The sequence below is a fragment of the Drosophila kikkawai genome, chromosome 3R, assembly GCF_030179895.1.
Source record: "Drosophila kikkawai strain 14028-0561.14 chromosome 3R, DkikHiC1v2, whole genome shotgun sequence".
Taxonomy (NCBI): Eukaryota; Metazoa; Arthropoda; class Insecta; order Diptera; family Drosophilidae; genus Drosophila; species Drosophila kikkawai.
Window position 1 is genome coordinate 17,131,837 of NC_091731.1, and position 26,358 is coordinate 17,158,194.

The 26,358-nt window shown below is 42.1% G+C and overlaps 5 protein-coding genes across 9 annotated transcripts; 4 read left to right on the top strand and 1 right to left on the bottom strand.

The window, feature by feature from the left end:
* Positions 1-3,809: 3,809 nt before the first annotated feature.
* Positions 3,810-6,217, top strand: LOC108085409 (facilitated trehalose transporter Tret1-like). 2 transcript variants are annotated; one of them, XM_017181978.3, is made up of 7 exons: positions 3,810-3,993; positions 4,053-4,170; positions 4,234-4,345; positions 4,396-4,526; positions 5,067-5,413; positions 5,521-5,933; positions 5,990-6,217. In XM_017181978.3, the coding sequence occupies exons 1-7, from the start codon at positions 3,942-3,944 to the stop codon at positions 6,185-6,187; spliced, it is 1,371 nt and encodes a 456-aa protein (XP_017037467.1). In that variant the 5' UTR covers positions 3,810-3,941; the 3' UTR covers positions 6,188-6,217. The 2 variants fall into 2 exon arrangements, with proteins under 2 accessions (XP_017037467.1, XP_017037468.1); XM_017181979.3 differs by lacking the exon at positions 5,990-6,217 and having other exon boundaries at positions 3,811-3,993; positions 5,473-5,651.
* A 399-nt stretch (positions 6,218-6,616) lies between these two features.
* Positions 6,617-10,002, top strand: LOC108085392 (facilitated trehalose transporter Tret1). Of its 4 annotated transcripts, XM_017181960.3 has the most exons (7): positions 6,618-7,070; positions 7,139-7,256; positions 7,315-7,426; positions 7,508-7,638; positions 8,170-8,522; positions 8,872-9,284; positions 9,343-10,002. In XM_017181960.3, exons 1-7 carry the CDS (start codon positions 6,989-6,991, stop codon positions 9,538-9,540), a joined length of 1,407 nt encoding a protein of 468 aa, XP_017037449.1. In that variant the 5' UTR covers positions 6,618-6,988; the 3' UTR covers positions 9,541-10,002. The 4 variants fall into 4 exon arrangements, with proteins under 4 accessions (XP_070143278.1, XP_017037449.1, XP_070143279.1 ...); XM_070287177.1 differs by lacking the exons at positions 8,872-9,284; positions 9,343-10,002 and adding an exon at positions 8,589-8,650 and having other exon boundaries at positions 6,617-7,070; XM_070287178.1 differs by lacking the exons at positions 8,872-9,284; positions 9,343-10,002 and adding an exon at positions 8,570-8,691.
* A 7,129-nt stretch (positions 10,003-17,131) lies between these two features.
* LOC108085406 (uncharacterized) lies at positions 17,132-18,075 on the top strand. The gene is made up of 2 exons (XM_017181974.3): positions 17,132-17,776; positions 17,834-18,075. Exons 1-2 carry the CDS (start codon positions 17,236-17,238, stop codon positions 17,851-17,853), a joined length of 561 nt encoding a protein of 186 aa, XP_017037463.1. The 5' UTR covers positions 17,132-17,235; the 3' UTR covers positions 17,854-18,075.
* Positions 18,076-18,416: 341 nt separating this feature from the next.
* LOC108085402 (uncharacterized) lies at positions 18,417-19,210 on the top strand. Its single transcript, XM_017181971.3, has one exon. The coding sequence runs from the start codon at positions 18,535-18,537 to the stop codon at positions 19,099-19,101; it is 567 nt and encodes a 188-aa protein (XP_017037460.1). The 5' UTR covers positions 18,417-18,534; the 3' UTR covers positions 19,102-19,210.
* A 4,749-nt stretch (positions 19,211-23,959) lies between these two features.
* LOC108085474 (cingulin-like protein 1) lies at positions 23,960-26,358 on the bottom strand. The gene is made up of 7 exons (XM_017182091.3): positions 26,028-26,358; positions 25,663-25,970; positions 25,002-25,561; positions 24,799-24,945; positions 24,627-24,737; positions 24,419-24,576; positions 23,960-24,362 (listed from the first exon to the last, which is right to left on the bottom strand). Exons 1-7 carry the CDS (start codon positions 26,245-26,247, stop codon positions 24,076-24,078), a joined length of 1,791 nt encoding a protein of 596 aa, XP_017037580.1. The 5' UTR covers positions 26,248-26,358; the 3' UTR covers positions 23,960-24,075.

Genomic DNA, 26,358 nt, shown 5'->3' on the forward strand with positions numbered 1-26,358 from the left:
CCTTTATTATTCCCCCTTCCCTGACCTCCTTTTTCCGAATTACTCACACTTATCATCATTAAAATCGCACATGCAATAAGCCCTTTAGGGGATATAACCACTCAAAGGATTAACCTCCTTAGCGCCATTTTCCATAAATTGCATTAAATGTTGTGCACAATCAGCCGAAGTCGATTTCAATCAATCAGCGAGATGACAATTTGAAAATCCATCACCAGTTAATGAGGAAGGGGAAGCACTTGTAGGGTTTTTTTCAAGCTGGGAACTAAGACTCTGGAGAGGATTGGTGTACCGTGGAGTGGAGTAGAGTGGGTTGGTGAGTCTTCGGCTCGATCGCTCGTGGAAGGCATAACAAACAAAATCGCAAATTAAAGATTCGAAATGCTCGCAGTGACGACTTTTTGACTCGAGGCGTTTCTGGTTGCTCGTTTCTTGGCTTAAATTTCGGCTTCTGAGAGAGACAATGGGCCGAAAAGGGAAGACAGCTCAGCTGAGGAGTTGACAGTGGACAGTTTTTATTATGATTTTGGGGCAGCTCCAACTCCTGTTGGTAGGTAGTTGTTGCATAATATTTTGTTTGATTTTCGCTGGCTCTCCGGCAGCGACTGCCTCTACCTTCTGCACCACACGAAGCCAGAGATGCAGATGGCGATTCATTGGGCTTGCGATTATGGATTCGGATTCGCTGCAGCAAACTAAAAACAACAACAACAAATGCCCAAATAATGGCAGTCGCGAAATTTCCCACGAATCTCCCAGCCAAGGGGCATCGCTACCCATCCAGCCGGCATTGGATCACCACCAATGCCCAACTGGCGGCGGTTCATGTAAAATTAACATTGGATTCTATTCAAAAATCAGAAGTGATGGTCGTAATCACCCGCCGGTTGGCGCTTCTGCCTGCTTAACGTGATTTTAATGGCCACTTCGTACTGACTTCTAAGAGCTTCTTGCCACAACTCCTTTCATTATTATTAGTTATTGACAATGCCTTGCAGATGACATTGAGTTTGCGGCTGTCCTCATTAGTAACGGCATGGCGAGTGGCATGCAACTGTAATGAATTGCTCAATTGATAATTTACCAGAGATTTGCAGGCTTTTAAAATAATTAATTGAGAGATCTTATTAGGCCTTGAATTGAAGCAAGAAGTGTTATCTTAGAGAAGCAGGAGGTAACATTGTGGGAAACATTTTTAATAATAATAATCTTAATCCGTGTTTTTATTAGAATACAGAATAGTAATTTCTTAGAACTTCAAGCCTAAGAAGTAAAGTTTTTTGAGTAGTCCTACCTTTTTAAATAGTTTTCCTTTTGTATATATCAAATAATTTTCAGTCTCATTGCCAAAACTAATTCATTTTCCCTTTCAAGCTAGCAAACATAATAAAACACCAATCTGATCGGAATGCACACACACACACATCACAAACACTCCATTTGGTGCAAGCTCAAAGCATGTTGGGCAACAACCTTAAAAGGTCGTCTCTGCATTTTGTGGAACAGCCAGTCGGTGTCAAATCATTGTAGAAGTATCTAAGAAGCCATCTAGCCTATATTTAACCCCAAACTATCCATCACAGATGCATGGATGGTGGTGGGCCACCGTGCGGCAATTGCGGCGTTGCCTTTGCCTTTTGTGGATTGAAAAACCATTTAACTGCCGTTAATTTTAACGCCCGTTTTCTATGCCAGCCCAGTTAGATTGCCACATAGCCCCCCATAGCTGCCGAGCCGAAAACAAAAGCGAGAAGCAGCCGAAATACGTAATGCAAGCGATAATTATTGCCTACAGGCCCAGGCCCAGGCCCAGGCCCAAGCCCGGGCCCCCAAAAACGTCTCCAGACAAACGAGAGAGAAGATGAAGATGAAGCCGAAGCCAAAGCCAAAGCCCCGAAAATACAACAGAAGCCGCCGTGGTCTAGTCTGGGTCTGGGGTCGTGTAGATGATTGAAAAGCGAAGAAGATTTGCATAGAAACGTGCGATTTTCGCCATGGTTGTGGGCCCCGGGCCCCGATCTTCTCACCGGAGCCAAAGTATCTGCCAGATACTTTGCCACATGCGGCACTCTGTCAACGTGCTCACGGCCTGAGAACCGAGAACTGAGCGTACCCGCTGCCTTCAATTACTCATCCATTCATGCCGTCAAGTCCGTCCGTCATTCATTCAGCTTTCGGCTGCAACAATTTGTTGATTTAATTGTTCCGTTTTTTCCCCTTTTTTTTGTTTTTCTTTTGGGAATCTCTGTCTGATATCTAGGCGCGGCATTTTTCTTTAGATAATTTGCTCACATTCTTGGCCCTTATGCGGCGGCATGCGAGATTTTGCCGAAATTATGTTGTTTGTCGAGGCTGATTTTGAAATGTTTTTTTTTTCTCGACTCGACCCAAATTTGTCAAGATCAATGGTGGAGATAACCCCATGATTAATGCTCGGGGGTTATGCCTTTGGTAGCTTTGATAAATGCTTTGGTTTCTGTATTTTGTAGAGCAGCCGAATATGTTTACCTTTGCGTCTTTCAACGCTAATCTTCTCGATCGAAGACCTTGAAAGGTTCTCAGATGGAATATATATGAGAAAAAGTCTGTTTTAATTCTAATTTTACAAATATTTTATAGCAATCTATTTTAGATTTTCACAGTTCCTATAACAATTATTCTTATTCAATTTCAAGATAATTAAAATCCATGACATCAATATATGTTTCTCCATTATCTGCCAAGCCACAAATAACTTGAGGTGATTCAGCCAATACAATAAGGTTAGTTAGCCAACCTGTTGGCCAGGCCAGAACTTCGTGTGTATCTTTATTATAATATCAAGTGCATCATCTCCCGCGGAATGTTAACTAAACCAGATAGGCGAGTGAAAAGTGATTATATTGCCTAAAATCCAAGCTTGTCTCTGATTTCGGGGGCCCAATTTATCTCCCCCGACAGTTGAACAAACGAAAGTGATATCTTTGCCTTCGAACTGGGCAGACAATTGTGTGCTAATGATGAAAGACAAGCGGGATGGCCACCGGAGAAGCGAGTGAGTATTTATGGCCAGGCCTGTGTCAAAGTGCCGGAGCGGGCTTTAATATGGTCACGGATCGTCGAGGATCGCCGTGGATCATAGCCAGATGCAAATGACACAGAAAAAATTTGATATTTTTTTTATTGAGCATTTTACAAACTGCACAACAAACCGCGGGGCATGACCTCCGCTCCAGCCACGAAATCCGACGACTTGCTCGGGCTCAGGCTCGGGCTCTTCCACAAGGAATCACGATGGGGCAGCGGTTTTTTGTGCATTTAAATGCAGCCGAGAGATTTATGTAAGCCGCGGCCCAGACTGGCCGAGTTGGTAGCACAAGGAACCCATCATTATCGATCGATATAGGCAGTCAGACGGCGATGAGAGACTGCCTGGCTAGCTGGCTGGCAGGGGATAATAACTTGATCGCAGGAAAATCATTTATTGTGACACGATCGCTGATTGGGCCGCGATAAATCCCCGATTCTCCCCCACTCGGCGGCATTAACTTGTTGTCATGCGGCGGGCCGGGTGATTATTTGGCTCTTTTCTTTTTACGATGCTTCGGAGATAAAAAAAATATACACAGTTCCGCGAATTTCATGAGTTTATGATGTGTGTAGTTCCAGCCTGGGCATCATAATCCGCCCAAGTAGATCATTTCCTCATTTAATTTGTTGTGAGTAAGCCGAGATAAAAGTTGTGGTATCTTTATATTTGTTATTGTTGGTTTATCTTCAATTACTTTTAGAGAAACCATAATTATTACTACTACTACCCACAATAATGGAATAAATCAAAGCTTCGCTTCATCAAATACACTTCGTTTAAGCTCTCAAACAACAAAAACAAAATGTTAACTAATTCTTTTTATATCCATAACATTTGACGTTAATTTGGACTTCCATGGTTAATAACACATATGGCTTCTCGTACCAAGCGTACCCTCTGGCAGTTTCTGGCCACTGTGGCAGGTGAATGTCAATTCGATGATCCTTTTAGTCAACTGGAAATTCTTTCTATTTCACAACAGGTTGCATTATGGCATTAGCCCACGGCATTACGCTGGGTTGGTTCTCGCCCACGCTGGCACTCTTCCTTTCCGACGAGAGTCCTTTTGGGAAACCACTGACCGTCAATCAAGTTTCTATGTAAGTCAAGTGCCTATAAAATGCTATGAAATGCTAACAAAATAGAAAATATGGTTTTGACAGGGCTAGCTCGGTCGTTCCACTTGGCGCACTGTTGTCCAATTTATTCATTGGCTGGCCTCTCGATTTTTTTGGCCGCAAGATAATCATGTATACTGCCGCCGTTCCCAATTTGGTAAGTAGGAGGATTCCCTAGAGCTTCTTAACACAACAATTTTGTTATAGATCAACTGGATTCTTTTGTACTTCGGGGACCATGTAGCCTTCTTATTTGTGGCTCGGTTTCTGGTTGGATTTTCCGCTGGCATCATGTTGGTAGTTATTCCCATCTTCATAGCGGAAATTGCTGATCCTGAGTAAGCTGGTTTTAAGATTTTCTTAAGTCATACGTTCACCCGATAAGGCTGCACTCTCGTGTTGTGCAATATCGGTTCATAAGCGATTAGATAGGAATAGGAATTGGAGAAACAAGAAAATTATTCCACTGAACGAGGAGATAAGACGATATAAATCACTATTGACAGATGTCCACGTAGTGACGATGAGCACCATGAGAATATATAAGCTATAAGAGACTAAAGAATATATAAGAGTAAAGAATAAAGATAGGTAGGTAGGTTGTAGTGTTAGTAGTTAACATTTTGGTATCCCGGTAATGGCCTTCTGATACAATTTGTACTCTGAAGATACGAGAGTTCGATTGCTTTCAGTATTGCGAGAACCTCCGCCTAGATTAATAATAAATTTAATTTCGTAGAACCTTTCGTATTTGACACTTGTCTGAAAGCATTGTAATTAAGAGGTGTTTTTGGATGATTTATATATTCCCAAAATAACATAATATTTCATTTAGTTTCCTAAGTTACCACAAATTTTTTTATTTATTTCTTTTCAAGAGTACGCGGAACCATGACATCCATGCTGATCCTGAATATGTGCGGCGGCATTTCACTAGGACTTATATTGGGCTCTTACATCCCGTACAATGTCTTTCCCTTTGTCGCCGGTGCCGTGCCCATACTCTATGTGTTGCTCATCTTTCCACTGCCAGACACTCCGACTTTTCTCTTGAAACGTGGTCGCGATGAGAAGGCCATGAAGTCCTTCTATTTTTACAAGAATCTAGGAAGCAAGTCCTCGAGTGACCTGACAAGGGAAGCGGCAGCAGAAGCTGAGTTTAATACATTTCGGGAAAATGTTCTAGGTGGTGACGTCGCCCAGAATGCTAGTTGTCGGGATTTCTGTAAGTTAATTATTGAAAAATAATCGTATTACTTAAAGTACTACACTCTACGTTTTCAGGTGAAATCAATCGAGGTAATTAAGATCCATTTCACTTTTTTTGACCAGTTAGCAAGACGGCCTTGAAGGCTTTCGGCCTGATCTCTGTGGTTCTCCTGTGCAACTCGTTTTCGGGAGCCTTTGCCATCCTGAATTATGTAGCAAAAATCTTCTTCGAATTGGGCAGCAGGATACCCCCGAACACCTGCGGCAACGTAGTGGGAGTTTTCCAGCTGCTTGGCATCTTCTGCGCGGTGCTCCTGGTGGACCGACTGGGTCGCCGCTGGCTGCTCATCCCCACGTTTGTGGTAGCAGGTCTGGGGGAGCTGACCGTGGGTCTGCTCAAGTCCTTCGCCTCCAAGGACTTTCTGAGAGAAAATAGCTGGCTGGGTCTGACACTGATCTGCTTTGTGGAATATATGGTGTCGCTTGGTGTGATTCCACTCACCTTTGTCGTGATCGTTGAACTGCTGCCGGTCAAGGTGAGTGTTTGCAAACACTCAGAAAATGGTGGGTAAGGAGAGGTTTACCTCCGCAGATCCTTTCTATTGGCGCCTCTATCAGCATGGCCGCCTTAAATATCCTATTGATCGTGGTGCTTGCGGTATATCCGCTGATGATATCCGGACTCGGAGTGGGCTCCGTGATGTACATGTCAGCCGGTGTCTGCTTCTTTGGGGCCATAGTCCTGGGAATGTTTTTGCCGGAGACCAAGGGCAAGCAAATCATACAATGAAGGGTTCAATTTTTGCTAAGACAAAAAAAAAACAATAAATATATCATTAAAAATAACAATTTCACAATATCTATAGATATCTGGATAAACTTCTAGACTCGGCAAAATCTTCCCTTGGTGACAGCTTAACGATGTTTATTTTTGCCCATATCTTAGCACAGCTGTGAGAATTTCAAGGCTCTGTGAAATTTGCTTCCAACTATATTGATGCCATAATAACACCCATAGTCTTGGTGATAAACAAAAGAAAGATAAAAGGTGGGACTGAGGACAAAACAAAAAGTATTTTCTACCAAAAAGTGAGATTCTAAGATGTAAACTTTTTTCAACAAGTGTCGATTACCGTCATAAAAAACCGATTACTTTTTACAAATCCTCTTGTCTAATCTTTGGCTAATCTTGGACAAATATTGTCAACCAAGTCATGCAAAGTACTTCAAATTTACATTTACTTAGTGATAAACCCGAAAAGGGCTATGTATTTTTTATTTTGCACTTTTTTTGGCAACAAAATTTACAGACTTCTTGACCCAGACCACTCCACGCTCAACGTGGTGTATTAATCAGCGTTTAAGACTCTACAACTACTTAGTACTTATCTAATCTGCAAGTCTTTTATATAGTCGTCATTATTGTTTACGATCCCGCCAAGATTGCAAAGTGATTTCCACTACAAAAGCCTTTGCAGCAGGCCGAAGAGCCTCTCAGTAGGCACACGACTGCCCCAGTGGTTAATTCATAATCCCAAGCAATATTGGAGTACATTACGGAACGGGAGTATCCCAGAATAAGGTCGCCGACATGACTTTCGATACCAGCCAGCCGCAGAAGTTGAGTTTATTTAGTGCGCGCTACCGATGGCAGATTATTGCCACCATGACGGGTGGGTGAAGTTTATGGCCTTTGGACTTATTCAAATTAAAATATTAATAAATAATGTAATTATCACAGTGCACATTATGACGCTGACTCATGGCATTGCCGTGGGATGGCTGTCGCCGTCTCTCAGGCTACTTGGCTCCGACCATAGTCCCCTGGGAGATCCTCTCACCATCACCGAAGCATCCTGGTAATAATATCAAGGAGTCTAACAAAAGACATCGAACCTAATCCTCTGTGACTTGTAGGGTCGGATCCCTGATTGGCCTGGGCTCGATGACGGGCAACATTGTATTTGGACTGCTGATTGATCGTTTGGGCCGCAAACTCTGCATGTACTTCCTGGCCATACCCAATATGGTAGATAAAGCTCCCTGTTATTTTAAAGGGGTTTTTCAACCGTCCTGAGTCACATTTATAATGCCTTTTTTAATTCGATAGATGTATTGGATCCTTATCTACACCGCCCAAGACGTTACGTATCTTTATGCGGGACGCTTTCTGGCCGGGATGTCGGGCGGTGGCTGCTACGTTGTCTTGCCCATTTTCATTGCGGAAATCGCTGATAACAGGTTAGTCGGGCCTTGACCATGGGAGAAACTGGCACACGGCTTAAAGGGTAATCGAATTGACAGATTATTTCAAGTTTTACGTGCAGCCGATAAGGGGAAACGTAGTTCCCAGGTTCACATAATCGGCGCACGTTTGTGTCTGCCTTTAAACGATTAGATAGAGGTCGGAGAAATACCCTCTATTTATATTCTCTTCTGTAGAAATTAACATCAAACTGGTTAGATTATTTTAGTCATTCCTAGTAATAGTAGAAAGTTGAAAAAGTATTGTAGAATTGTTTTGGGGACTTCTTAACTGGGAAATATATGATAAGAGTTTACAACCAATTGTTTTTGGTTTCTGTTATCCGTCAGGTACTCGAAAGATATGGATATTATAACGTTTTAGAAGGTAAAGTGCGGTAGGTCAACCATTTCTGAAAAGGAAAGGTTCTATCAAGAACATACATTCATATATAAAATTTTACTTTCATCTCCTACTTTTTCACGTAATAAAGTCTGTAATAAAGTATCTAAAAATAATTCTTCCAGCGTTCGCGGCGCTTTATCTTCCATGGCCATGATGTACGTTAGCATGGGCATGATGGTGGGCTTTGCCCTGGCCTCGTACCTCTCCTACTATCTGATGCCGTGCATAATCATAGCCCTGCCGGTTGTCTTTATGCTGGCAATATTCGGCCTAGCCGAGACGCCACAGTTTCTGCTGAGGCGCGGACAAGACGTGAAGGCCGAGAAGTCCTTCTACTTCTACAAGAATCTCAGGCCACCCCCAGCCGGCGACAAGGAATCATCTCACCATGACGCGGCCAAAATCGAGTTCGACACCTTCCGCCTGCAGGTACTCAGCGGCGGTGTCACCGAGAGCATTACCTGGCGAGATTTCAGTGAGTAATAAGCTTCTTTATACACAGATTATATGTTGTTGATTCAGTCAAACAAGAACAAAGTAGATAAGATGTCAGGCAGATCTGTTAACATATCAATTTGTTTAAAGTAAAGTGTTTTAAAGCTGATATATAGTTTTTTTTAAAACAAACAATGATAGTGAAATTTAAGAATGATTCAAGAAGGTTTTAATAGTGATAGATTATATATAGATTGAAACAACAAGATTATCTTGAAGTAGACATCAACATTTGAAATATTTGTTTGTTAGTTTAGTATTGGTAAGTAGTTTTAGAATGTTTTTATTGATTTTATAATAAACTTATTGTTCCTAAACTTTTCTTACAGTCAATGCACCCACTCTAAAGATATTCGGCCTTATATTTGTGCTAATCGTTTGCAATCAGCTCTCTGGGAGCTTCGCCATCTTCAACTACACATCGCACATCTTCGCAGAGCTGGGCAACAAGCTGGATCCCAACACCTCCACCATTGTCGTAGGCGCTGCCCAGTTGGTGGGGATCTTATGTGCTGTGGCCCTAGTGGATCGCCTGGGTCGTCGTGTCCTGCTGCTTACCTCAATGGGTGGCATGGGCCTCGGCGAGTTGGCAATTGCCCTTTTGAAGACTTTTGCCTCGGAGGAGTTCCTTGACCAGAATGGCTGGCTGCCGTTGGTCATCATGTGCCTGGTGGCCGCCATTGCCTCGCTTGGTGTCATAGCCCTCATCTTTGTCATCATCATCGAACTGCTGCCAGCTAAGGTGGGTTTTGGTAAAGGGAGGATTCCAGTATTAGTATTTAATTTGTATTGTTTTGCAGATCCGCTCCATTGGCACCTCCTTGAGCATGGCCACCTTCAGTGGATTCATTTTCGTGGCCCTAAAGATCTATCCCATAATGATCAACGATCATGGCCTGGCCGCCACGATGTTCATGTCGGCGGGCATGTGTTTCTTTGGATTCGTAGTGCTGGGAATCCTCCTCCCCGAGACCAAAGGCAGGCTACTGACGCACTGATCACTCATCTGACATCAACCCAACTAGGCCCAGCGGCGAAGTCAAAGAGTTGGCCGGGGCCTTTGTTGGGCGGCAAGTCCATTGAATAAGCTGGTTAAGAGGAATCCATACGCGGCTCCATGTCAATAATTTGTGGCACAAAAGCGGCAACGGCTCATCCTGAACTCTTGAACCCACATAATTCAATTTCGGAGCTCTGTGGTTTCCTTTGGAACTTTTTTGTACATAGAAATTTAATTTAATTTGAATGGAGAAAGTCTTGGGGCTGTGATCTTGCGATTGATAAGCGCGAAAATTGTAAATGAATAGGTCTAAGTAAATAATAGCTATTATTTGCCTTAAATATGTAAGTGTACAGTGGAAATCATAATTGGGGAATGGAATGTACTTGTATATTTTTAAAAAATATCATAAATTAGTTAAAACTAAGCCTGCGGCCTAGTAAATTAATTTTGGCAGTTACAGCACAGCGTTTTCTCTTTGGAAAATAGGAAAAAGCCCTGTGTTAATCGATAATGGATGCAAAATACTTTAAATTTGCTTACATTTTCACTCCTGACAAATTTTCTATTTCACCCTATGGTACTTACGGATTATATAAATCGATTTCACACCACACCAATAAGCCAAGCAAAGACTTTAAAGAAAACTCTTTGGCCGCAGCGATTTTCCTGCGATTATGCTATGGCGCAGAATTAATGAACTCGCAAAAGCGTAGAAGATAAAGGCACCGCGGCGATGGCAAAAGCCAAGCGGCATAACATCGAAAGAGCCAAACAATGACTCATAAATTCAAACACAATAAAAATTATTTATTTTGCTGCTGCGACTGGTACTTGTGGAGCGCTGCAAATGCAGTTTCTGCGCAAATTAAGCAGCCGCGATACGAGCGAGGAGAAAAGAAAATTTGATCTCTATGACAGGACACACAAATCTCGCTCAGATCTCCAGAGACGACGACGATGCCAGACAGACCAAACAAAAGCCAAGCCATGCCAAATGGGGCAGAGACCTGCACAGAGAAAAATTATATCTAATTTAGGGTTGTACAAATAAGTTCTTAAAGTACTTAAAATTGAGTACAATTTGCTAAAAATATTTGTACGCATCTTGGCATAAAAAAGGCTAAAATAATGTATTAAATCATCACTAAGGAACTTTAAAAATATTAAAAATATGCTTACAATAAATTTATTAAATTCCTATATTTAAACAACATTCGGCAGAGTTTCCATAAGGTTTCTATGACACATTTCTAGTTACAAATTATTTCAAGATCAGTGCTCAAGCTTTTCCCCTTTCTTAAATATTTTTTATATATAATTTTATCAATTAATTTGTACAAATAACTTCTCTCTCTGTAAACAAAATCCACAGAGGCACAATCAAATGCTCACATTTTGAGTGAGGGGGAGTTTCTGACTCGTATTTCGGGAGTCCATTCCGTCCACTCACTCACTCCTCCACTCATCACCGGCACAGACGTTGCATCAAAATGCAGTTTCATAATTTTCACACGTTTTTCAGACGCTCTCGGGAAATGGGATCTGCTGACAGGCGGGCGGAAATTTGTAACAACTCCAACTTAGCTGCACTTAGAGCTGAGTGCAAATGCGGCGGCAGACAGCAATTAGCTGCCGCTGATTAAGTTGATAATCACACAAACACACACACGTCTGATGATGGGTCGGTCAGCCCGGGATGACTTGCCGGAAGTCGCTGCGGTCCCCACGGGGAGGCTCCTTCACTCCAATCCACTCATGGGAGTAGGTGGGTGGCCAAGCTGGCAGGCCACTGATGCAACCGCTCCCGAACCGATCACAATCCCAAAAAGAGGCCGAAAAGTTGGGCAAACAATTGCGGCTAATGCGAGCGATTGCTCATTGTTGCGATTACGAATGAGCATTTGATTTGTGGCCAATTGTTCGCTGATCAGCCCAAAGACCCAAAGAAAGCCGGAGAGCAATCGCAATCCCATTGTGTGCCCTGCATGACTATTAACACGCAATTTTCTTCCCTCTGGCCGAAATGTCATAGTTTTTTTCTACCTCACCTTACCTTTTGTGGAGCCTGCCAACGGTAGCGATTCCGATTTTTAGCTTCCATAATTTACAATTAGCGCCGGGCGCCACTCACCCACTGATCTCCATTGATAACGATACACACATTTCCTATGGGATGACAGACAGTTGGAAATTGTTTCTCCATTTATTTATTGTGTCATTGCGAATATTGAATTCATTATTTGAGTTTGCTTTGGGTTTCTATTGTGCGGAGTTTCGGTAATTTCGGTGAAAAATTGCCTTAAATGTTTATATGCTCTAATTTCGTGAATTCCGCATTTCCTTTTCACTTATATATTGTATTATACAATCGAATGATGGCTGAAGGGCATTCAGCACGAGTGAATGAGTTGGTTCTTTTTCGTAGGGTTTACATAATACGTTATTCACATTTGCTTTATGTTTGATATGCTAACTAAATAAATAGTTTGGCCCAAAGTTGACTGAACTTTGGCCAAAATAAATACCTTAATGTATGCACAAAGCGAGTATTTGCATTTTAAGCATCGCTCAACGAAAATACTTAAATATTCATGCCGTTTGGCTTACTTCCAAAGACGAAATAAAAACCTGACTTGCGGTGTGAAAACCTTTTGGTAAACAAAACGGAGATGAAAAACAAGGCAGAAGCTACCTGAAAAAAACACGGCTGGAAAACTCACACTCGTATATTAGCCATGATTAATTGAAAGGTCAAGTGGCGAGTGAAGTGCGTGAAGCGCGAGATGAATTTATTCAGATATAAAGACATCAATGCTGAAGAGCTGCTGCATTGGAGTTATGTGTGAGAAGGTATTCAAATAACTTAACCTAAGTGGCCTTGGTGAGTCAAAGTAATGGCCAAAAGGATCCAGACAGGTTGACAAAATTAATTAAGCAAAAATCGGCGTGAAAAAATATAGCTTTTAATTAGCGCTTCCTGTCAGTCCAGCATTTATTAAGCGTCTGCCAATAATATAATTAATAAGAGTACCTGTGTCTGTGCCAGCATCTCAAAAAGGTCATTAAATCAACCTCAACTGGCGGTTGGCAAGACAAAGCCGTATATTTCTGTCTTACAAAAGTGTTCGCTGGCCTGGCCTTTAAACATGAATTATAAATTTATGTTAGAACATTAATTTAATGCCTCCGCCGGACGAAATTTCGCCACACTCGAGATTTATGAAGTCCACGAAATTAGCCACGATCGTCAGCATCTCAAAGAATGGTCAAGTGTGTGGATAGGATGCGAGGGCAAAAACACCATTTGGCCAGCATTTGGGTTTAACAAAGGCCGCCGAAGACCTTTCTATTTTCTATAATGCTAATTTATGTTAGCCACGACAGCTTTATTTCTATAATTATTATGTAAGAGAATCTCTGGCCACCAATCACCGGGTCAAAAGAAGAAACCCTATTAATAAGGAATTAACTCTTTTTTTTTTCTTTCTAAAAATAAAACGCGGGAACTGACGCAAGTTCCTAAGAGATTACATAACTGCTGACCCTGAAAGTGTAGAGGTAAAAGAAAAGGTATTAAATCATGAAAAATGATTGATGAGAACAAAGTTCTGAAAGATTTTAAGGGGAAAGTAGTTGGAGAAAGTAGTAGGAAAGTGGTTTTGTTTCTTTGTTAACTTTCAGGAAGCAAAAACCTTTGATATCTCACTTGTCTGTTGTAGAGAATTTCGAAACCGTAGTGCTAAGTGACTAACAGATGTTGTTTGCTCAAAGAAAAGGTTTAACACTGTCTTTTTATTTTTCATTAAGTGTCAGAGAGTCTGAATTGTGTTAGTTTATATGTTCGTTTATACTTCTTTTTTTTATATTTACAAATTATTATTTCTCATGATAACTTTATTATTTCAAAGATACCGACCCAAATTTTCTAGATATATTTTTAGGAAACGTAAAGAGCACTCTAAATAAGTTGGTAAGAATAACAATAAATAGTCAAATTTAAACATCCTATATTTTAAACCAACTTCTTGGTAATTGTTTATGTTAAAGTTCATTCAAAGAAAGTTCTGGTAGTGGACAACAATTGACATCATTGACAGGGACTAGAGCAATTATGTTAAGCCTGTGAGTCGTTGTCGCCGTCAGTGGCAAGTTGTTGTAAATTTGGTTATAAAACAAACACAAATGACATTATTCGCACGAAGGCAGGACGGTGACTTTGCCAAGCTGCTGTTGCAGCCGTTGCAGCACGACTTTCTTTAGCAGCAGCAGCAATATGCAACAGCAACAGCAACAATCAATTCGACAGCAAAGACGACAACATTTGCGCAGGCGCAGGCGCCTTGGTTGCGCTTCAACTTCCGGAAATCACGCTGCTTGTTGTAATAATGTTTTTGTTTCTGTAAGTTTTATTTTTACTTTTTTTTTGTTCAGTTTCGACTAAGGAATGGGTCAGGTCGGCGGTATTGCAAACGAAATGTGCACGCGAGCGAAATTACAAAATGCGCACAGTTAACGTAAAATTTGTTTGCCCAAAGTTGTTAAATTTTTTCAATTATGCAAAAAATAAAATTTTAACACAATCTTGTGGTGGCGGTGACGGTGGCTGTGGGTGAAATGAAGACATGAAGGCACGAAGACGATAGCCGAGAGACTGGTTGCCAAGCGCAGTGCATTTCCGATGGGTTATGAAACTGGCCAGGCACAGGCATAGGCCCAGGCATTCACCTCCTTGAAAGGGCAACTCTTGGTGAACTGCACGGACGAATGGGAGCGGGAAAGCCCCAATTACGGGAAGTATCTCAAGTGGATTTTAAAAATCAATTAACATATTTAAATAGCAAAAACAACGATTAGCACAACGGTCTTGAGCTACGATATTAATTTGTATTTAAATAATTTATTTAAAATTGGTTTATAATCTTAACTCTTTGATAAAGAATTGCCTTTACACATAAACATTTAATTAATATGCCAAAACCATCTTTGAATTTAATATTTTCATGTTTTACATGAGCTTTGACTCAATTATCCTCTTTGTACATGAATTTAAATATCATATCTTCTTCAAGTTAACACCTCTATTAACACCATTGTAGTATCCCATAGAATTTCCACTTCTCACAATTTGCCCACATAATACTCAATCAAATATGGTAAGTATATTTTCCGCAGATAGAGAAGCATAAAATCGACTGACTAATGCGAATTTAATTGATCGCCGACTACCGAAATTTAGCCCAAAACAAGCGGACTTGCCAAATTGACACCTTGATTCGTCCCCGGAGTGCTCGGGCACTCCCCGGGCAGATGGCTAATGTCAGACAAGAGTTCGGGCTTGGGCCTTCCTCGGCACTTAAAGCCGTGGACTGCAATTTTATAAAAAATTCTTTTGATTTATATGTACGAAGGCGCGAGAAAAGCAGCCGGAGTGGCCTTCCCAAGTGGCAATCAATTCTTGTGGCCCAGCTCACAGACGGAGATTCGCAACCAAGTCGCAGCCCCCAGGGGCATGGAACACTCTGCACGTGTTGACTCCCAGTTGAAGTCGATGATTTAGCTCGCCTCGTTACCTCAACGCCATTTGACCCCGCAGCAATTGAGGTAGCCACGATTCGTCGACAGTCTATCCCGTCTGGCACTCGGCACCAGTGATGCTAAAGGTACTTATTGATTAACCCAAGGTACTGGAAATTGGCAGGAGAAAAGGTTATTGAAAGGTACAATGTATAAAGTATTATTTGATATTATTAAATTGGGAAATGTATAGCCAGACCCTTAACATAAAGATATGTTATGGTGCTCTAGAAGTCCCAAGAGATTTTAGAAACCTTTTAAAAGTATGCCTAAAACTATGCAATGCAATTTTTAAGGTAACTAATTAGGTGTAAATTAGTTTTTGTACAATGTAAAATTGATTGCTGTGGATTGGTGGATTTTAACACCTTTTAGAATCTTCAAATCGTATTGATATCTGTCTTACCCACAAATAGTTAAGGCAGCATTTTCTACCAGCATTTTTATGGCATACTTTTAGACACAATTTTAAGCGATTTCATACCTCCATTTGTTTACTTTTTACTTGTAAAAAAAAGGAATTAGGATAAGTATTTAATGATCTCTTAAAAATATTTCTGTAAATGCACAACACATTGTAGGAGGTACTTTCATCCTGATACTTGCCCATCACTATTCCGTCTGCCGGCAGTTAACAGTTGGCAGTAGTCGAGGGCCTATTCATTTCTTTGGTTATCAGAAAGGCAGCGATCGCGGCAATATGTTTTCTATATGCCTCATTTCTGCACAAATCGCTTGACCTTAAGCGTTGCTGTAATTTATTTGTCGTTGTCGCAATTTCCCACACACAACTCGACCCGACGATTTTCCCGCTCGGCTTTTTGTTATTTCTTTTTTTGTGTTTAGAAGCTACAAACTGTATTACGTTGGGTTTTTAGCAGTTTAGTTTTGTATTTGATTTCCCTCCTTTGGGCCCGGGTTCAGTCGGTTAGTGGCGGGAGGAGGCTGGTGGCTTTGTAGGTTATTGTGCCTGCCCTGGCATCTGGAGGTTATGTAATGTCTCCGCTGCCATTGTTGAATTTGGTTTTCCTCGGCTCAGCTTAGCTCGCGGGGCGGGTGGCCTTATCAGTTTGCCAAGCCGAGCTCAGCGTCACACTGTGAGGGCATTTACAATTTACAACTTTGATTGTATAACCGAGCATTTGGTGTTGCCTTTTAATTGATTTTATCCAGCTGATTGAACACAATTTGCGGAAATCGAGCTTATTTTTTATTATTTGCGGGGGGCGAAGTTCTCCGATTTGAACTATTTGGTTGGGAAAAGAGGAGAAATTTGTCAAGTATCAAAAAAGTAATAGGAAATCAGTAACAATTGGTTCAATTTGTTTTTGAATTTTTGGGATTAAGACTCTGACTTTTTAAAGTTTGATTATTTTATTTAAAAGATGACAAAGGTTTCTGTAAACTTTTATAAAAAAAGAAAAGCAAACCTGAATTTAGCTTAGCAAATTCTTTGGTAATCGCTGAGCAAAGCCTTTTTATATAATGAGCCTTCCCCTTTTAGTGTCTATATAATCAAATTAGGGCCTCAATTTCCTCCTAGCATGCACCTCCGCCAGACCCATCGTCTCGTCTGCCTCATGTATAACACTTCCTGACTAATGAAGTGCCCAGAGGTGGCAGCGCTGCCACGGATTCGGTACCGAGTTTCTGGGGAAGACATCTTCATTAGCGCTGAGTGATATGTTAGGCGAAATCCAGAGGAGAAAGAGACGTTCGTCTGTCCGGCGAAGGTGTGAAAATGGGCAAATGGGCGCCGAAGTCTCCCCCACACATTTCGCTGAGGGCCGCCCATTTAAGTGTCCAATAATTCAATCACATCAAACGCCATGTTGATGGGCCCCAAAGTGCCGTTAAAGCGTTTCAATTACAACAATTGCCATCGAAGACGAGAAAGTTGGGCTTATCATGAGAAATGTAGGAAAATCAGTGGAATATACACAGAAACAAAAAATACTAGCATTATTATTTGATGAAATCAAATTAATAAACAAATCAGTAGGCTAGGTGTATTCAGTCCAAGCATCATCACTCGAGCTAAGTCTACAGCCTTCCATCTACAGGGTTACTTGAGCAGTTTGGCAATCAAAATTTAAGTAAAATAATAATTTTAATTATGGTACAAAATTCTTCGGCTAAAAATCCTACGCTCATGGATCTTTCAAGTGTCGAACGGCAGCAGTCTGGCCAGCAGCGCCGCTGGGAGGATATCCACAGTCTGAACACCTTTCTGCAGGACATCTTGTGTTTCTTCATTCTGCTATCCTTGGGCCTGGTGATGGTGGCCTGCATCCTATGCTTTGTTGTTAACGTCCGTTACACAGCAACACCGCAGCACAGCCATTCGGATAAATCAACAAATATGTCGCGGGTAATTACCGCGGATGTGTTGGCTCAGCAAGCGCGCTTTCAAGGTGGACCCATTTGGATCCGTTTTTTCCGTTGTCAAAAGCAACAGCCGCAGCAGGAAGCAAAACTGGAGCAGGTGCGGGAACCGGAACAGGATGTTGTGGGACAGGGACAGGAGCAGCATGCGAAGCTTGAAAAGCACCAGCCTCATTTCGTTCCCACCTATCAGCCCATCGACTATTCCGACCTGGCTGGCGGGGACTACGTTGATAAGCAATCAGACTCGGTAGCTCAGCCATTTCCTGTCGGTTAGTAATCATGTTCGGCTCTGTTGGGTATCCGACTTTAATGCACTTGCTCCTTAGATAACTTCAAAAGGAGGTAAAGGCCTGATGACACGATAAGTTTTAAATGTGACTGTTGAGTCTCAGCGTGTTATAGAAGACTTGATATCCCCTGATATCCCCTGGATTTTCTATATATTTTGGTAGGTATCAAGCACTATCGTCGACAAAACAACAGGAAAAGGCAGAGGTTCTCGAGATAAACGTATTGGTTTTGTAATAAATGCCTAACAGCTGCCATTAAAGCCATTCAATAACTCAAATTTACTTTATTTTTAAGTAGTTCCAAAGGCAGTGAAATACTTGACTTAAAACCAGTTAAATTTCTTATATTACAGCTGAAGTTCAAGTGTAAAAATAAGTAATTTCGGGCTTTTGGTTTGTAAATATAAATTGTCTTCTTTACAGAAAAAAATCTTAAGCAAACAGCATATACAAACATATAGTATACTAATAATAAAACCGTATAGATTTTTTTTAAATAAACAATTCATACATTTACATCATTAACCCCATCTCCAATTGTAGTTTTTATTTTATAAAAATTGTACTGTATTTTGCGGATAAGTAGGCATGGTATTTCCAGACTAGACACAGCTCAGTCAGAGCTCTTCCATTTTATGTGGTCAGTTGAGCAGTCAACATCGTTTGGTTCCCAAAATTTCAATAAAAATATAAAAAAAATAACGGTGCTATATTTTTCGGCTCAAAATTTATAATTCATGGATCTTTCGAAGGTCGAGAGGCAGGCACCAGCCGAGGGACAAGGCTCAGAGCCTCCAAACTATATGAAGATATTGCTGCAGGACATGATATGCTTCTTCGTCCTGCTCTCATTGGCCCTGCTTGTCGTGGCAGGCATCCTATATGTGGCAGACGATGTCACCCGGCTCCATCACCGTCCGCGGGATTCTGTCAACGGATCGCGGGCAGTGTCAGTGGAAGATGCGTCCAAGCATATGCATATGCATCGGTACTTACGCCCGGACACATGGCTTAGGCTTTTTATGTGCCAGAAACAGCAGGATACGAGGATGGTGCAGCAGCATGAGCGAAATCAGAGGCATGAACAGGAACTGCTAGGCGAGGGACAGAGACTAAAGGAAACGGTGGAGCAAGAGGAAATGGACGAGCATCAGCCATTTGGACCTTACGTCGATTCTACCTATGAACCCAATAACCATCCTGAGCATAACCAATTGCAGGCTGGCGGGGATCATGTCGTGCGGGAGGAACCTCTTGATAATCAATTGGACTCTGAAACGAAGCCATCTTTTGAATTTTTCTGATTGTTATACTTGGGATGTCTTTTCCCTGCCTGCAATTATTTGGAGGAAGCCTGCTCTGCGGACCATTAGGAAAATGTAAAGTGAAATAAATGCCTAAATTTATTATTTATTTGTATTTAGTTATTTTTAAAGTTAGTAAGCAGGGGTTTTATATTTGTTAATATATAAATATTCGATGATAATTTACTTTCCGCACTGTGACGTATCTGAAAGAAGTACCAGCTCTTCCGCCCTTCTGTTCCCTTTCAATATTTTATTTATGAAATAACTTCACATTGCTCTTCATTAAAATACTTGTAAAAAACGATACTATTTTAAGAGGCGATTGTTGTGTCAGCCAGTATTTCGCACGGTTATTAAGCAGGTACTTCCTTATATGTATAACGGCCTATGGTAATGGAGTCATGATACCTTCAAGTATGCCACAGTCGCGGAACCTTTCAATTATTTGCAAGAACTTTAACTGATTCACGACTCCCCTCAATGGCACCCCAGATTCTGGCTAACAAGCCGCTGCTTGGTGGTTGCTCACTGGCGAATATCTCGGCTCTTGAATCTCGGAAATTGTACACAGATCGACGTGTAAGTGTTGTTGGGCTTGATATTCATCTCGGAGATGCCAAAACAAACAGAAAACAAAGCCGCAGACAGTAGCTGCGCATGCTCATGCCCATGATGGGTTAATTGAGGTATTGAGAGCCGCGGACCCAATGAAATGAAGTGTCTAATGTTTGCATTATCGCGCTCTAACTGAACAATTGCAGTGGCTGCTGGTCTGAAGGGCAACCGTGGTTAGGGCGTGGATTTGGCTAGAATCCCGGCCCCGAGGTCGCCCGAGGTCGAGCCGTGTTCTATCCAACATGCCTGATAACTGCAGCTGGGCTGGGCTGAGTAATTGCATGTAGGAGGAGGAGATAAGCTGGAAGCTAAGAACATTTGCATAGAACGACAACGGCAGCTGGCGGGGCAAACAATTGCATAATCCACCACAATAACAATTCTCATTTTCGGGTATTTGTTTTGCCATTGGCATGTGGGCGTTGTTGAGGCTTTTGTCTTTTCCTTTATAATAAAATTTAATTAAAATAATCGGTTGTTAGCTTAAGCTTCGGCTAGGCAAGGCTCTCACAGCGAGCTCTTGAGAAATCCATATTTATAGAGAGTGATTTCAAAACAGTTTCGGCCGACCAGAGTCAAGAACCAAAGGCTTAAATCCCAGAGATGAAGCCTTAATGGCGGCACAACACGAAACGGAACGTGCAACTTGAGGAACTGGCGGTGGTTCTTATCTCCGATTGGCTTGAATATTTATGAAGCTCCCCGTTAATTAGACAGATGACTGGGCCAAGACAAAGTGACACTATTACAATATGCATGCCAGCGGATTTACAGTTTGGCCGAAAACAGTCTTCCGACGCTGGGAAAGTTTCGCCAAGGGGAGAAGCGACTCATTTGCCGAAACTTGTTCTGAGCTTAGAACGAAGAACGAAAACAAGTTTGCTGCCTAAGTCTTTTGTTCTGCGATTTCTTGGATCTTTCGCTTGCGTGCTTGATATTTTCATTTACTCCTATAAATTGCATAATCTTTATAGATTCGGGAGATGTATCAATTCGGTGTTCTCGTATAGTAGTGACACAGATTTATTTATAACTCTGTTGTTCTGCTGTTGCCAGCTTAAGCCGGTCTGTGGGCCAAAGAAATGGGTGTGACATGAAAGCTAAAGCTAAAGCTATCCCGCCGATGGATATATGTATGATATAATAACCCCGAAATTGCTCGTGACTTTGATGTCTGCTCCGGACAACCCAATCAATCCAAACGATTTATGTAGGGCAACCCAAATTTAATTGTGTATATATAATTTCTGCAGAAGCATTGACAAATTATAAGCTTCATTTAATGATGATCGTTGACCGAAGAGTACCTCTTGGTATCGATTTCCGAGTTGCTGGACCACATGCTGGGCCTCTTGAAAGGGGGAAACAAGTTAGGAAAGACACACACATACGCACCCATTGACCACGAACAAAAGACACAACTGTCTGCCCTGCAGAAATCACCAATTGCAGGCAGATAGATGGATGGATGGATAGATGGATGGCTAGTTGCCTGGAATCGATGTTAACTGTTACATGTGTACTCGATTTTGTACTCTCTCTCTCCCTCCACGTCGTCGTCGTGTTTCTTGGTATGACTCTTTGGCAATTAAATAAAACATGCCGCATCAGTTGGGGCTGAGTTTTGCAATGCTTATATAACCATATGTAAATTATGCCAGCAAATGAAGAAGAAATATGGCTGAGATCATGCGCTTTATACAGGAACACACCTCAAAAAACGAGCTCTTTTAAAAAAAAAAAAAGGGAACTACCGCCAACCAGGTCCGGGCTACTGTCCATCTCAGACCGTACCAGATGCAGATGCAGAGGAGGCTCTGAGGTCCCGAGTCTGGACCCCATAACCCAATACCCAAAACCCAAGCCCAAGCCCAACAATGGCTGGACTGCAATTGAAGCGCAGGCATTGACAAGATAATTTCCTGGGGGTGCTGCATGCAATGCAGTAAATCCTATCATTTATACCCTCTACATGGGGGAGCTCTGACTACACTAAATGTGATATATACATATATACTGAATATAAACTGTAATATTTAATATTTAATTTAATTATCATAGATGTCAAAACATCATTTAATAATTTAAGGTACTTTCTATAATAATAACTTTGGTTATTTTAGGAAACCGGGAAATAAAAAGTATCTCTAAGATGCATTTTCCCAAAAAACTACAACTAGAGTAACTCTATTTCCATAAACCCATTGTCCCCGGAACTTTTCCGTCCTTCTTGCCTGCAGTTCGTCTTCGTTTTACAAATTGTACAAGGCAAGCAAAAATAAAATCCAAAAAGGAAAGAAAAACTCTGGCCACGACTCGGGCCGGCAGAAACGAACAGAAATTGGCTAGTTTCGCAGACCGCGTTAAGTTGACTGACTACCAATTGTTGTTGCCACGATGCTGAGGCTACTATGCGAATAATTTCAAACACAAACTGCCGCCAACAGCCAAGAAGGTTCATAATTATTGAACGAAAGGTTTGACGTTGTTGCTGCCGCTTGCTGTGGGTTGTGGCTTCTTGAAATGTTGCAACTACAGCAGCAGCAACTACAGGAACCACGGTCGTTGTGGGGCAAGAGTGCAAAGTGGCGGGTTAAATAGGTTTTGACTACTTGAAGACAGTTTCAGCGCTGCAGCGGCAATTGCATCGTTTCGTTTATGAAGATTTACGATGTCCAAATTAGCCATTTGTTAGCCCCAAATCACGTAGCTGATCCTGGCTTGGGTCATGTGAAGCCAGTCAGTGTCTTTCCCTTCCGAGAGTCACATTTTTGTGATAGTAATTACCCTGCTCCCCCTACAGGTTTTTAATTGACAGACTTCCATCTGATGAGACCCCCATAAAAAGTCGAACAAACTGATTGACTTTGAGTATAATTATTCTCATTGCCCAATTGGATTAATTGATTTTCGAGCCGTGTGTATATTTCCGTGAATTTATGATTTATTATAAGGAACATGCATGTGGCCTCTGATGGATGTAGTTTTAATTGAATTAGCAGCGGCTTCCATTTGGAGCTGGAGTAGTAATCAAACAAACAGTTCTGGGAATTTGCAGAATGTATTTTTCTTCAATTTATTTAATATTATGTTTAAAAACCCCATAACCAGAGTATCAAATGCTGTATTTACAGCCAAAAATTAATAATTCATATTCGAATCAACAAATTAAGACCAATTTGGGTTAATATACATAATCAAATCCATCGCTTTATTTTAACTACTTTATTTACACAACAAATCCACCGCAAAACTCACACTCACAATATTTGTAAGCGACCAAGAAAAGCATTTCATTCAAGTGTCGAAAGTTGACCACAAAATTAACTTTTAAGGGCAGCCACCGTAATGCCATCACCTTCGCTTTGGCCCGAGCACTTCCAGTGCCCAATTTGTCGGTTTTTTTTTAAGGGGGAACAATGACAGAAACAGAAACCACACGAATATGCTCGGGTGTGTGGATATGAATAAACATGGAGGCCCGCGAATAATGTGGGGCTTGCATAACCTCATTTGGCGGCTTATGGGCTCGCGTGCTCCCGTGCTGGGTTTTTGGTCGGCGTGATATCGTGTACGCAGATATAACCGCGAAGATAGAAGGAAGACAGTCTTCAAGTGTGCCTGCACTGCACTGCAGCAGATCGAAGTGGGATCGAGTGTGCTCCCCGAAGACAGGAAAAACGACGGGGCCATGGCACAGCTCATCATCTCCAGTCAGCTCGCTTTCAAAGCGACAGAGTGAACGAGTAACATTTGAGCAGTTTATGACAACGACTGACCTTTTTGGGCAGCTCTTCGAGAGGAAGTCGCTGTGGAGTGGCCAGGAAATGATTAATGGCTCTATTGATGCATTCGGTGGGTCTGCTGCTCGAAAGATGGGTCTGCTGCCCAGCGAATGCGGAATAATCGAATAGAAGGCTGTCCGCCGAAGGTTTATCTGCGCCATCAGCCCTCGACCCATTCACACCTTGCACAACCCACAAATCAAAACTGGGAAAACTGGCCAACAAAGTAAACCCCACCAATTATAAGATGGGGCAATGGAACAATAATTCTTCCTGGCCATTATTGCGACTGCCACCGAAACTGCAGGGCGTCGACAAAAGCCAAAAGTTGAGGCAATCCAACCCGATCCGAGATCCCAGGCAGCGTTTTCAGCAATTTCGAATCAATTATATGAAGGCGACTACCACTTCCATTGTCTGGCTTTGGTCAATGCAAAACTCACGACTTGTACAAGTTTTTTGTGAGCTTGTTTTTTGCATTTAACTTGAAGAATTTTGCTCAATTGAAGCACTTACAATTTACAGCAACTTTCTAACATCAATAAATATGTATGTATAAATAAATTTCGAATTATTCATCGCGTTTGGCCAGCTCCTCCAGAAGTTTGGCGCTTTGGGCCTTAATCTGTTTGCGATTCGGCACATTGGCCATGGTCTTGTTCTCCTGTAGGATATCGTCTTCCGGCGCCGTCTTCGGCTGCTCATCCGTATCCACCGCTTCGTGCATATCCAAGCTGGCCAAGAAATCGGTATGATATTCCTCAACATTTCGCTTGATGGTCGCCGGCTTTAGCTCGATCGTGTAGGCCTTCATCACCTTGTAGATCTTGCGCTTCACCATGTGCATTATGTTGTCAACTGCGGGAAGAATGTTGGATTTATGATCTTAGTTTTTGAATGGTGGCCAACTCAACTGTTCTCCTCGAAAATCTCCGGGGCGGCGGCCCTCATGTTAAGCATTTCGAATTTAAGCAAAGGCAGCTTGAGGTACGAGTTGGGATACAGGGAACGTATTAGCTTGGGCTGGCGATCCACATGACGAAGAATCTCCAAGAGATTCCAAATGGATAGTCTGCAAAGGTATTAGTAAAAATTAGAAGTAAATAGCAGAATTCCCCTTACCTCAACATGACATATGAGTCAGCTCGATTCTTAAGGTGCTGCAAGGTATCCTGCTCGAATTGTACATCTTTTTGCAGCGTTTTCTTCAAGTCCTTGATGCGCTCTTGGCGACTGCAAGTATAAAAGAAGTAGCATAAGCAATAAATCATTATTTTGTTAGGGAACAACTCACTTGATCTCTTCCTCTGAGAGATTGTTGACCAGAACTCCCTTCAGAACACTGGCGCACTTCATTTTGGTCTCCAGCATCTCGTGGGACAACATGTCCTTGACAATCATGCGATGCAGCTTGTCGTTATTGTCCACCTGGCTCTTCATTCTATAAAAACATAGTTGTAACTTAACACACAAACACTAAACGTAATAGTCACAAACCGCGGGTAAATTTCCTTGGCCTGGGAGCACAGCGTCACAAACTTGACCTCCTTAATGGTCTTCTCCACGGCCTTTAGCTCCAGTTTGAGTATCATCATGCTCTGGGTCTCTCGCACATATCGCTTGAGATTCTTGGTTTTTGGCGATTCCTTGGCCTTGTTAAAGTTCATAAGAGTAGTGGTGCCCGGCTTTTTGAGGGTGGCCAACATTTGAAGCTTCATCTGCAGGTTCTTGCGGGACTTCTCCTCCAGGCTTCGGAACTCATCGTTCAGTTCCTTGAACTTGGCTATGGCCGGCATGCCCAGATATAGGATATGTTTGATGAAGTTCGTCTGGTCGTCCATGTCGCTGCTAAGGGAGCGCAGGATGGGTTCGTAGAAAATCTCGTCGTGGACAAGCACCTGTATCATCTTCTTGTAGGTGTTGTTGATGGTCTTGATGGCCTTAAGACGCACATTCGAGTTCTCGATCTTCTTGAGAAAGACGCGAGACTTGAGCTCTTCATCGAGAATGAACTCGTTCTGATACTTGATGCGATTCTCGAGCAGGGCACGTCGCAACTAAGGGATATGGGGTTACATAAAGTAGTTCAGCACTGATAAAATTAATTGAAAATCAAGTGCTAACTGTGACTAAGTATGTAAAGATGAAGTATACCCACCAATTGCTCCTTGTATTGCTGCTTTAGCTGATCTAACCGAAACTCCAGACGATCTCGCTCCTTTCGCATCACAAAGGTTCGCTGATTGATGTTATCCACCACCAGGTGAATGGGCATCTTCTGGTACAACCGCTGCATGTCCTTGTGATTGATAAGAAAGTTGCGAATCTTGTGCGTGTTGTCATTGACCAGGACATTCTGCAATTTGGTGCGTCCATCGCGACACTGCAGCTTCAGACGTTTGTTCTCGCGGAAATACCGCTGGCGATTGGCCTTTGATTCGTGGTTTTTGAACACCAACCGACGAGCTGGTGGCAAAGGCTGATTTCTATACCTTTAAGAGTAACAAAGACCAGGTAACTCACTCAACAAGTCAGACATTCCCTTGAACTGCTCGGTCAGCGAATTGGGCGTCCAACGGTCATCCACCATCACATGCTGGTGGACATAGGACATGCCAAAGAACCCGTGAAAGCGCAAAGGGCGCGGATGCACGGGCCTGGGAGCCAGGACTTCCTTCTCCCGGTTCTTATCCCGACGCGGAATGAAGGCCATTCCCCTCTGGCGCAAAGCACATGGCGGCATGGTGAGTGTCTGTTTTTGCAACTTTGTATCTTGAATAGCTCTTGGCTGAGAGTTGAGTTTGAGCGGATCGAGAAACTGTATTCAATGGAATAAAGTCACTGAATGTCTGAC

What these genes read in the sequence shown, in the direction of transcription:
- LOC108085392 (XM_017181960.3), top strand. Translation starts at nt 6,989, where the DNA reads ATGACTTTCGATACCAGCCAGCCGCAGAAGTTGAGTTTATTTAGTGCG. An exon ending in GATTATTGCCACCATGACGG is followed by an intron (nt 7,071 to 7,138) that starts GTGGGTGAAGTT and finishes TAATTATCACAG; the next exon opens with TGCACATTATGACGCTGACT. An exon ending in TCCTGGCCATACCCAATATG is followed by an intron (nt 7,427 to 7,507) that starts GTAGATAAAGCT and finishes TTAATTCGATAG; the next exon opens with ATGTATTGGATCCTTATCTA.
- LOC108085474 (XM_017182091.3), bottom strand. Translation starts at nt 26,247, where the DNA reads ATGCCGCCATGTGCTTTGCGCCAGAGGGGAATGGCCTTCATTCCGCGT. An exon ending in AGCAATACAAGGAGCAATTG is followed by an intron (nt 25,562 to 25,662) that starts GTGGGTATACTT and finishes CATATCCCTTAG; the next exon opens with TTGCGACGTGCCCTGCTCGA. An exon ending in GCCAAGGAAATTTACCCGCG is followed by an intron (nt 24,946 to 25,001) that starts GTTTGTGACTAT and finishes ATGTTTTTATAG; the next exon opens with AATGAAGAGCCAGGTGGACA.
- LOC108085409 (XM_017181978.3), top strand. Translation starts at nt 3,942, where the DNA reads ATGGCTTCTCGTACCAAGCGTACCCTCTGGCAGTTTCTGGCCACTGTG. An exon ending in CTGCCGCCGTTCCCAATTTG is followed by an intron (nt 4,346 to 4,395) that starts GTAAGTAGGAGG and finishes ATTTTGTTATAG; the next exon opens with ATCAACTGGATTCTTTTGTA. An exon ending in GCGGAAATTGCTGATCCTGA is followed by an intron (nt 4,527 to 5,066) that starts GTAAGCTGGTTT and finishes TTTCTTTTCAAG; the next exon opens with AGTACGCGGAACCATGACAT.
- LOC108085406 (XM_017181974.3), top strand. Translation starts at nt 17,236, where the DNA reads ATGGTACAAAATTCTTCGGCTAAAAATCCTACGCTCATGGATCTTTCA. An exon ending in AGCTCAGCCATTTCCTGTCG is followed by an intron (nt 17,777 to 17,833) that starts GTTAGTAATCAT and finishes CTTGCTCCTTAG; the next exon opens with ATAACTTCAAAAGGAGGTAA.
- LOC108085402 (XM_017181971.3), top strand. Translation starts at nt 18,535, where the DNA reads ATGGATCTTTCGAAGGTCGAGAGGCAGGCACCAGCCGAGGGACAAGGC.